The sequence below is a fragment of the Gobius niger genome (assembly GCF_951799975.1).
Source record: "Gobius niger genome assembly, chromosome: 8".
In the NCBI taxonomy this organism is placed as follows: Eukaryota; Metazoa; Chordata; class Actinopteri; order Gobiiformes; family Gobiidae; genus Gobius; species Gobius niger.
In genome coordinates, this window is record NC_136859.1 from 1949308 (window position 1) to 1961113 (window position 11806).

Here is an 11806-nt window from a genome sequence, read left to right on the forward strand (position 1 = left end):
AAAAAATGACAAAAATTTGACAAAAAATGACAGAAAAGATACAAAAATGAGTTGAATACCCAACATTTTTTTTATTTTTTTATTTATAATAATTGATGACAATGAATGTGATGTGTTTTAGCGATAGTTAAGTGAAATAAAGTCAGATATCAAAACATACTATCAAAGCAAACATTACAAACCAGACTTTAAATGTTTTATTATAAATACCAATAATATATGACCAATAGTATTCAGTATTCAGTGCCTCATATACAATTTTCCAAAAAGTGGCAAAAATGTCACAAAAATGTCACAAGAAATTGACCAAAAATTGACGACAAAATTACAAAAATGTGACAAAATAATGACCAATGTGTGACAAAATGTGACAAAATGTGACAAAATGTGACAACAAAAATGACAAAAATGTGACAAAAAATGACAAAAAAATGACAAAAATGTGACAAAAATGTGACAAAAAATGGACGAAAAAATGACAAAAATGTGACAAAAATGTGATAAAAAAAATTACAAAAATTTGATAAAAAATGGACAAAAAAATGATAAAAATGTGACAAAAAATGACAAAAAATGACAAAAATGTGATAAAAAATGGACGAAAAAATGACAAAAATGTGACAAAAAATGACAAAAAAATGTGATAAAAAAAATGACCAAAAAATGATAAAAATGTGACAAAAAATGACAAAAAAATGACAAAAATGTGACAAAAATGTGATAAAAATTTGACAAAAAAAATGATAAAAATGTGACAAAAAATGACAAAAAAATGACAAAAATGTGACAAAAATGTGATAAAAAAAATGACAAAAATTTGATAAAAAATGGACAAAAAAATGATAAAAATGTGACAAAAATGTGACAAAAAATGACAAAAATGTGACAAAAAATTACAAAAAAATGAAAAAAAAAATGTGACAAAAAAATGAAAAAAATGAAAAAAAAATGAAAAAAAATGTGACAAAAAAATAAATAAAAAATTGACAAAAAATTACAAAAAAATGAAAAAAAAAATGAAAAAAATGTGACAAAAATGTGATAAAAATGTGACAAAAAAATGACAAAAAATGGACAAAAAAATTACAAAAATTTGACAAAAAATGACAGAAAAGATACAAAAATGAGTTGAATACCCAACATTTTTTAATTTTTTTATTTATAATAATTGATGACAATGAATGTGATGTGTTTTAGCGATAGTTAAGTGAAATAAAGTCAGATTTATTATAAATACCAATAATATATGACCAATAGTATTCAGTATTCAGTGCCTCATATACAATTTCAGTATTGTCTCCAGCACTGCCTGTTATTAGAAAGAAAAGGTGCTTTACTTTGTCCCTCCTCACACACTTGGCTCCACCTGCCGTTCACATGGGCTCATTGCACTGTTTTTTTTTAAATAAAATGATTCAAATGTCGCTCAATGAAAACAATAGGATTATAATTGTGACGTTCTTCGTGGTCAGTAAAGTGTTTCCTCTTCGTGACTAATAAAAAAAAAAAAAGAAAGAAAAAAAAGGAAACGTTTATTGTGAAAGTCGCTCGCACCGGAAGTAAACACGTCTCACATGGCGCGCTGTTTCCGGTCCACTTCCTGCTCACGGCTCGGTTGTTTCCCTGCACGTTGAGCACGCTTTTGCCCCGCAGTTTCCTCTTCTTTCCCCCGGTTTGTTTCTCTCTCTGTCCGCGTGAGCCATGAGCGCCGTGCTCCCGCGCATCGAGCAGCTGTCCGCGCGGGTGGTGCGCGTGCTGGGCTGCAACCCGGGGCCCATGACCCTGCAGGGGACCAACACTTACCTGGTGGGGACCGGGGCCAGGTGAGAGCGGGCTCCAAACAAAGGGAACTTGAGCTGAAGTTCAGATCAGGGTCAGATTTTCCTCATTTAGTTTCCTTTAGGCCTCACAATGATTCAATTCAATGTATTATGATAAAAGAAAAGACTGAGGATCATTTGATGATGTCACTGGAACCCACTTTAAACATGGAGATTTCAGTAATACTTTGCTCTGAAAGTACATATTAACATATCTGAAGACACAGGTTTAAATTAACATAAAAATTAAGGAAAATGTAAATAAATACTGACGATAAAGGTTGAGCTTAAACATATGTTGTTCTTCTGTCATTTATAATAAGTGGTTCATCCAGATTCAGATTTTAACCCTGATGGAGAAAAGTATCTGAGCTCAGATCTGGGTTAACCTCTTAACTCCCGCCTGAACCGAGAGGATCTTTTTCCTCACGTCATCAGATTATTTTCTATAATTTTTTTGTTGGGTATTCAACTCATTTTTTGTCACAATTTTGTCATTTTTTCCTCACATTTTTGTAATTTTTTTGTCCATTTTTTGGAATTTTTTTGTAAAATTTTAATCACATTTTTGTATATTTTTTGTCACAATTTTGGTCAATTTTTTATCACATTTTTGTCACATTTTTGTCAGTTTTTCATCATTTTTTTCTCATATTTTTGTAATTTTTTTGTAAAATTTTCATCACATTTTTGTCATTTTTTGTCATTTTTTTGTCATTTTTTTGTCAATTTTTTATCACATTTTTGTCACATTTTTGTCATTTTTTCATAATTTTTTCATAATTTTTTTCTCAGATTTTTGTCAATTTTCAGTCAATTTTTAGTCATTTTTTGTCATTTTTTTGTAAAATTTGTATCAAATTTTTGTCATTTTTTGTCACATTTTTTGGTCATTTTTCCTCATATTTTTGTCAATTTTTAGTCCATTTTTTGTCATTTTTTTGTCAATTTTTTATCACATTTTTGTCACATTTTGTCACATTTTTGTCATTTTTCGTCACATTTCCATCAGTGTTTTCGTCTCAGTTTTGTTACTATTTTCTCACCTTTTTTCCAGAAGCTTTTGGATTGGGGTAAAGCTGGAGAAAATGTGCTCGGTTCAGGTGGGAGTTCAGGGGTTAATTGACGATGCTACAAATAAAGCCGATCGTCATGGAGATCCGCTCACGATGGCCCCGGGTTCGACTCCCTGACCTTGTTTTCCAGGCGGGTCCTGATCGACGCCGGGGAGCCGTCCGTGCCCGAGTACATCTCCACCTTAAAGCAGGCGCTGGTCCAGTTCAGCAGCAGCATCCAGGAGATCGTGGTGACGCACTGGCACCTGGACCACACGGGCGGGGTGGAGGACATCTGCAGAGACGTCACAGGTTACACTCCCTCACGCTTCACCCACAGGGGGCGCTAGTGTGGCCTCCTCACGATGTGTCCTCTGGGTCCCTCAGGTCCGGAGGTCAAAGTGAGTAAACTCCCTCGCGCCGACGGCTCCGACGAAGCGTCCGGGAAGACGAGGTTCACGTATCTGAAAGACGGAGACGTCGTCCGGACAGAAGGAGCCACTCTCAGGTCAGGAAATGAGCAAACACCAGGGGAGAGTAGGGAAAGAGAAGAAATGGGACAAAAATAAGAACAAAATTGGAGAAAAACTTGAGAAAAAATGAGAAAAAAACAGGGGAAACTGGGAGAAATTGGGGAAAATAAGTCTGAATAAATTGGGGAAATAGCGAAGATATTAGTAACAAAAGATCAGCATAAATTAAGAGGAAAAAAATGGGAAAATGAGAAAAAAATGGGGAAAAAATGTTGGGCAAAAAGTTGGGGAAAAAATATTTTCTCAAATTATAGGAAACAAATTTGGGAAAAATATTAGTCATAAAACATAGAGAAAAAACTGGGAATAAATTGGGGGGGAAATAGGGAACACATTAGTATTAAAAGTGAGCAAAACTGAGGGGGAAAAATTAGGGAAACAAGAAAAAAATGGGACAAAAAAAGGGGGGGAACTGGGAGAAATTGGGGAAAATAATTCTGAATAAATTGGGGAAATAGGGAAGAGATTAGTAATAAAAGATCAGCATAAATTAGAGGGAAACAATTGGGAAAATGAGAAAAAATGGGGCAAAAATAAGATAAAAAATTGGGGAAAAAATATTTTCTCAAATTATAGGAAACAAATTGGGGAAAATATTAGCAATAAAACAGCAAAAAAAAATGGTAAAGAAAATTGGGGAAAAATAGGAGAGAAAAATTAAGAGAGAAATTGAGGCAAAAACTGGGAATAAATTGGGGGGAAAACAGGGAACACATTAGTATTAAAATTGAGCAAAACTGAGGGGGAAAAATTAGGGAAGCAAGAAAAAATTGGGACAAAAATTTGAGAAAAACTTGAGAAAAAATGAGGGAAAAAAGCAGGGGGGAACTGGGAGAAATTGGGGAAATAATTCTGAATAAATTGGGGAAATAGGGAAGATATTAGTAATAAAAGATCAGCATAAATTAGGGGGAAAAAAATGGGAAAATTAGAAAAAATGGGGAAGAAATAAGATAAAAAAAATTGGAAAAAAATATTTTCTCAAATTATAGGAAACAAATTGGGGGAAAATATTAGTCGTAAAACATTTCCAAAATGGGAAAGAAAATTGGGGAAAAATAGGGGACAAAATTAAGAGAAATTGAGGCAAAAATTTGGAACAATTGTGTAAACAAATTTTGGACAAAAAATGGGAATAAATTGGGGGAGATAAGAAACACATTAGTATTAAAAGTGAGCAAAACTGAGGGCAAAAATTAGTGAAACAAGAAAAAATTGGGACAAAAATTTGAGAAAAACTTGAGAAAAAATGAGAAAGAAACGGGGGGAACTGGGAGAAAAAGAGTCTGAATAAATTGGGGAAATAGCGAAGATATTAGTAATAAAAGATCAGCATAAATTAGGGGAAACAAATTAGGAAAAAGAGAAAAAAATGGGGAAAAAATAAGACAAAAAAATGGGGAAAAAATATTTTCTCAAATTATAGGAAACAAATTGGGGAAAAATATTAGTCATAAAACATAGAGAAAAAACTGGGAATCCATTGGGGGGAAAATAGGGGACACATTAGTATTAAAATTGAGCAAAACTGAGGGGGAAAAATAAAGGAAACAAGAAAAAATTGGGACAAAAATAAGAACAAAAAAAGGGGGGGAACTGGGAGAAATTGGGGAAAATAATTCTGAATAAATTGGGGAAATAGGGAAAATATAAGTAATAAAAGATCAGCATAAATTAGGGGGAAAAAATGGGAAAATGAGATAAAATGGGGCAAAAATAAGATAAAAAATATTTTCTCAAATTATAGGAAACAAATTGGGGGAAAATATTAGTCGTAAAACATAGCAAAAAAATGGGAAAGAAAATTGGGGAAAAATAGGAGACAAAATTAAGAGAAATTGAGGCAAAAATTTGGAAGAGTTGTGTAAACACATTTTGGACAAAAAATGGGAATAAATTGGGGGAGATAAGGAACACATTAGTATTAAAAGTGAGCAAAACTGAGGGCAAAAATTAGAGAAAAACTTGAGAAAAAATGAGAAAGAAACGGGGGGAACTGGGAGAAAAAGAGTCTGAATAAATTGGGGAAATAGCAAAGATATTAGTAATAAAAGATCAGCATGAATTAGGGGGAAAAAATTGGGAAAATGAGAAAAAAATGGGGAAAAAATGTTGGGCAAAAAATTGGGGGAAAAATATTTTCTCAAATTATAGGAAACAAATTTGGGAAAAATATTAGTCATAAAACATACCAAAAAACTGGGAATAAATTGGGGGGAAATAGGGAACACATTCGTATTAAAAGTGAGCAAAACTGAGGGGGAAAAATTAGGGAGAAAAAGAGTCTGAATAAATTAAAAAAGAGGGAAAAAAAGGGGGGGGACTGGGAGAAATTGGGGAAAATAATTCTGAATAAATTGGGGGAATAGGGAAGATATTAGTAATAAAAGATCAGCATAAATTAGGGGGGAAAAATTAGGAAAAAGAGAAAAAAATGGGGAAAAAATAAGACAATTTTTTTTTTTTTTTTTTTTTTTTTTTTTCAAATTATAGGAAACAAATTGGAGGAAAATATTAGTCATAAAACATAGCAAAAAACTGGGAATAAATTGGGGGGAAATAGGGAACACAGTATAAAAAGTGAGCAAAACTGAGGGGGAAAAATTAGGGAAACAAGAAAAAATTGGGTCAAAAATAAGAAAAAAAAGGGGGGAAAAACTTGTGATTGTGGCAGGAAAAGAAAAAATTGTGAAGATTATGTGAAAATAGGGGTGAATAAAATATAAAAAGGGGAAAATATTAGCAATAAAAGAAATGAGTAAAATATGAGGGGAAAAATATGGAAAACGAAAAAAAAAAGTGTAGAAAACTTAGGCCAAAAAAATCATTTATTTGAGCTGAAACAGCAAAGTCCCTTTCGTTAAAGGGATGTTTCAGGATGTTTGACATAGGGCCTCATTTCCTAGTTATCCAGAGTGTTGCTGATTTCTGGAGATATTTTTTTTTGTAATTCCTGCAGTTCTTATATTTGAAGAGTTTCGAGGCGCTAGGCTAGTGCAAGGCTAGCGCATTTCTATGTTATCAGCTGGCCTGCATTAACCTCTTAACTCCCACCTGAACATGTTTTCTCCTGTTCTCCAAATTCTCCAAATCTAAAAGCTTCTTCAAAATGGCGACAAAAAACTAGAAGAAAATGAGGATGTAAATTGACAAAAATGACAAAAAATCCAGCCAAAAAAGTGACAAAAATTCAGCCAAAAAAATGTGACAAAAATGCATCAAAAAAGGAACAAAAAAGTAACAAAAGTGCCATTAAAAAAAGTGAAAAAAAAACACATAAGGGAAATAAAAAGTGACGACAATGGCAAAGAGTTTTGGCGGGTGGTAAGAGGTTAAAATAAATATCCCTTTAATGCTGACCCTGGACCGACCGCATCAGAACTTGGATCTTAGGATAATAACTTCGATACCAGCCTGGTGTGGTTTATCGGGGCCCGGGCCTGTAGAGTAACCGCTCCCCTCTGACAGGGTGCTGTTCACGCCGGGCCACACGGACGACCACATGGCTCTGCTGCTGGAGGAGGAGGGCGCCGTGTTCTCGGGCGACTGTATCCTGGGCGAGGGCACGGCCGTGTTCGAAGACCTGTTCGACTACATGAGGTCCCTGCAGGTTTTACTGCAGCAGCGCGCCGACCTCATCTACCCAGGTCAGACACGCCGGCTTTTCTCCCCTTTCAGAGTCTTAACCTCTGAACTCCCGCCTCAACCGAGAGGATCTTCATTTTCACTTTTTTTTTCATTGTTTTTATTTATTTCATTCAAAAGTGATGTTATGCAATCACGATAAAACCGCCAACACAGTATGAATGAAACGGAGCAGAGGAGAAGAACAAGTCTTATAATATCTGCCCCTTTTGTTACTTTACACTTCACACTGTTGTCCTTTGGAAAATGATATGTATATATGTCTACATTCATATATTTACAGTCTTATGTATATATTTACAGATGTTTTTGTATTCTATATTCAGTTTTTCAATATATAAAATACAGAACCGTATTCTTGAATGTTTTTGAATCTTTTTCCTCACGTCATCAGATTATTTTTCCATCATTTTTTTGTTGGGTTTTCAACTCATTTTTGTAACTTTTTTGTCATTTTTTTGGTCATTTTTTCGTCAAATTTTTATCAGATTTTTGTCACATGTAATTTTTTGTCACATTTTTTGTCACATTTTTGACATTTTTTTGTCATTTTTTGTCACATTTTTTGTCATTTTTTGTCAATTTTTTTGTCATTTTTTTGTCACATTTTATGTCACATTTTTGTCATTTTTTCATAAATCCTTTGTCATTTTTTTGTCACATTTTTGTAGTTTTTTTGGTCAAAGTTTCATCACATTTTTGTCATTTATTGTCGCTTTTTTGTAATTTTTTTGTAATTTTTTTGTCACATTTTTGTAATTTTTTCGTAATTTTTTCGTAAATTTTTTGTCATTTCTTCGTCATTTTTTGTCACATTTTTGTCATTTTTTCATAAATTTTTTGACATTTTTTTGTCACATTTTTGTAGTTTTTTTGGTCAAAGTTTCATCACATTTTTGTCACATTTTTGTAATTTTTTGGTAATTTTTTTGTCACATTTTTGTCACATTTTTGTAATTTTTTGGTAATTTTTTTGTCACATTTTTGTCACATTTTTGTAGTTTTTTTGGTCAAAGTTTCATCACATTTTTGTCACATTTTTGTAATTTTTTGGTAATTTTTTTGTCACATTTTTGTCACATTTTTGCAATTTTTTGTAATTTTTTGCGTCAATTTTTTATCACATTTTTGTCATTTTTTGTCCATTTCTTGTGACATTTTTGCCACTTTTCCCATCAATTTTTCGTAATTTTTTTGTCAATGTTTTCTCACTTTTTTGTCACATTTCCATCATTGTTTTCATCTCAGTTTTGTTGCTATCTTCACATCTTTTTCCCAGAAGCTTTTGGATTGGGGTTAAGCCAAACTGGAGAAAATGTGCTCGGTTCAGGTGGGAGTTAAGGGGTTAATGTCAGAGTAAAGAACAGACTAAACTCTCTCTTTATGGTGTTTATTCTCTGGTGTTTTGTGGCTTTGAGTCCGAGATTCATCCAGGAAGTGACTCCACCATATCAGTGTCGCTCCCTTGTCTCTCCCTCGCTCATTAACCCACTAACACTGACACGTTCGGTATCCACGTGTAGCACGACCTGTCCCTCTGCCCTCGTAGGTCACGGCCCGGTGGTGCAGGACGCCGGCGCTAAGATCCTGCAGTACATCGCCCACCGCCAGCAGAGGGAGCTGCAGATCCTCAGCGCGGTGAGAGGAGGCGCAGAGCAAGGCTTCTCCTCCCAACAGCTGGTTAAGGAGGTCTACAAGGTCAGAGTCACTGATAAAAAACAAAAACATTTTATATGAAAACCTAAAGCGACAGAAAACTCGCAGCACATTCTTTCCTCATGTTTATGTCAGAATCTTCTCCACATTGACTTGTTCCAGGAAACTCCGGAGCATCTGCACGGAGCGGCGGAGATCAACCTGCTCCACCACCTGAAGAAGCTGCAGAAGGAGGGGAAGGTCTCCCTGGGTAACACCGGCTCAGACTCTTTTATTTATATCAATGTTAACCTCTTAACTCCCACCGGAACGGAAGCCATTTTATCCAGTTTGGCTTTACCCTAATCAGAAAGATTCTCGGGGGAAAAAGCACCAAAAAGCCACAAATATGTGACAAAAACTCAACAAAATGTGACAAAAATTCAACCAAAATGTGACAAAAATTCAACAAAAATTGAAGAAAAAAAAATACATAAAAAAGGTGACACAAAACAGCAACAACGCGAGGAAAAAGATCAGTTTTGTGGGTCTTAGCTTTCAAATGAGGTGTTACACAGGCCTATATAATGGCCAAAGAGGACAGAATGCATTTGGTTCAGGCGGGTGGTAAGAGGTTAACTATAGAGAAAATGACTCCTCAGGCCCCGGACTGTGTGTTTCCCACCATTAACTTGTAATAACCTTATTTTGTTTTATTTTCAGTGGATGCATCGTCTCCGAGCGCCGTGTGGAAGAGCAACCTGTGAACAAACAAACAAACAAACAACACTGCCTTATGATACTTTGATAGTCATTAATACTTTTGTGTGATTGGAGGAAATTGTAAATAAGTGACTGAAGTAACTGAAATGCAGAAATGACTGAGTGTAAATCGACTGTCGATTGTAAATAAAATAGAAACATATTAGTTTAACAGATGGATTTGTTTTTCCTTAAAGGAGCCGTCTGTGAACACATCATCATTTGTTTGTTTAAGAGGAAATCTGCCGTTTACGCCTCTAAACAAGCAGCAGCTCCCTTCTCCTCGGTACAGCTGCGTTTAGGAAACAAGAAACATAAACGGGGCAAACGAGGAGGTATCCAGGCAAGACATTTTCTCTAGTTTGGCTTTACCCCAATCCAAAAGCTTCTGGAAAAAAGGTGAGAAAATAGCGACAGAACTGAGACGAAAACAATGATGAAGATGTGACAAAGAAGTGAGAAAAGTTAGACAAAAAACGGACAAAAATTCACCAAAAAATGACAAAAAAGTTACAAAAATTGGAATGGAAAAAAAATCTGATGACGTGAGGAAAAAGATCCATTTAGATGAGTTTTGTAGGTCTTAGCTTTCAAATGAGGCGTTACACTGGCCTACAGGATTTGGGTAAAGCTGAACTGGAGAAAATGCTCTCGGTTCAGGCGGGAGTTAAGAGGTTAAAAATATTTCACCTCCCCCAGCGTGGTCACATGGGTCACCCGGGTCACATGGGTCAGAGCGATTTTTAGAAGAAAAACCCTTTGGAGCCAGACTTTTAAGCCGTTCTTGGGACGTTTAAAGTCCCATTAGAATCAATGCTCCTAAGAGTCTCTTGGAGTCGCTCCCGGCCACCAGGGGGCGGTGTTACAGCAATGTGAGCCCCCGCCATGAGGACCATAGAGAAGCGGTTCCTCGCCCATTGCTGCAGCTCAGCCACACAAACCTCTGTCCTATTGTTCTAATGTTCAAGAATCAGATGGATTACACTCATTATGGTTTTTCAGATCAGGCCAAACATTTACTTTTGAATAAAGGAAAACGCTTTTTTAAGGCAAAACTACATTTTTTCAGTTTTCAGGTTTTGGGCCAAATTGGTCTCTGAACATACAAGCTTTCACCCGGAAACAGAAAATATGCCTAATCTTCACAATAACATGTTTAAATATTGCGCTGATTCAATGTTCCCCCATAGACTTATATGGGAGAACACAATTTCAAGGGCCTTTTTCTCAAAACACATGTTTCTGTCATTGTGGCGACACTATGTCCACGTCAGTCGGACCGAAAGACATTTTCCAGCCTTGGACTGAACAAGATTTGGAAGATTTTTTCAGAGGGATTTTTTATTATCTAATCCCTTAAGCCCCATTTATTGAGTTTTGAATGTCAAAAAATAAGGCTCAAATGACATTTTTACAAATTTTCCACTAAAAAACAGCTTATTATAAGAAATCCAAAATCCCCTCTGAGAAAGTCTTGGCAACTCATTCATCAATAAAATGAAACCATAAGTTTGAATGTAGCTCTGTCCATTATTCAGATTTCGTCGCCGAAAAGATGGGAAATTTGGGGCATTTTTAGGCATAAAAAACACCTTGTTCTTATATGAAAAGATAAAATAACAGAAAACTTGCCATGTACTTTTTTCTCACATTTACGTCAGTCAGTGATCGACAGCAACAGTTTCAAATTGATATCTGTAAATTTATATTTTTTGTCCTATTCACCTGCAGTGTTTGGTGGGGTTATTTTCTGGCCAATTTATCTTTATTCTTTTTTTTTTCTTCACGTTCACATCTATAATTTCACACGCAAACAAAAACGTTCTATTTCCAAAATATAACGGTGGTTCAACTGACCCCGCTCTCCCCGACTGCAAGGGGGCAATGCCTTTAAAAAATGACTTTACACTGGATGAACTAAAGCTACTCCCAACAATGACTTTAAAAAATAAATACAAGCCGTCATGTTTATTTTGTAAATGAATGAGACGTTTAAAATGATCAACAAAGCGAAAGCCATGGCATATGTTATAGTAAAGCTCTGTTGGGGCCCCTCAGTCCGCCCGGTCCCCCCCCCCTCCCACTCTCCGGCCCTGTCTCAGTTCAACATCCAGGACAAAATGCACCTCGATCGACTTCAAATGAAAACACACGAGTGAAGACGATGTTCCTGGCGTTGAACAGGTTTGACTCCGGCCGTTGCCAGTCAAATCCATCCCATTTGAATGTCATTTCACTGCACGGATGAAAAGAAGTCGCATTTTAGTCGAGAAGAGAAACTTTTGAGCAAGAACTTATGCACAATTTAACACATGGACTGTTTGCACAACTTCCTCAACTTCTCCAAAACCCTGAA

The 11806-nt window shown here is 35.4% G+C and overlaps 1 protein-coding gene across 1 annotated transcript; it reads left to right on the forward strand.

Moving 5' to 3' along the window:
• The first annotated feature begins 1590 nt into the window (after positions 1 to 1590).
• On the forward strand, positions 1591 to 9592 carry lactb2 (lactamase, beta 2). The gene is made up of 7 exons (XM_079561051.1): positions 1591 to 1823; positions 3027 to 3187; positions 3263 to 3383; positions 6877 to 7055; positions 8603 to 8751; positions 8872 to 8959; positions 9412 to 9592. Exons 1-7 carry the CDS (start codon positions 1702 to 1704, stop codon positions 9453 to 9455), a joined length of 864 nt encoding a protein of 287 aa, XP_079417177.1. The 5' UTR covers positions 1591 to 1701; the 3' UTR covers positions 9456 to 9592.
• Positions 9593 to 11806: the final 2214 nt, after the last annotated feature.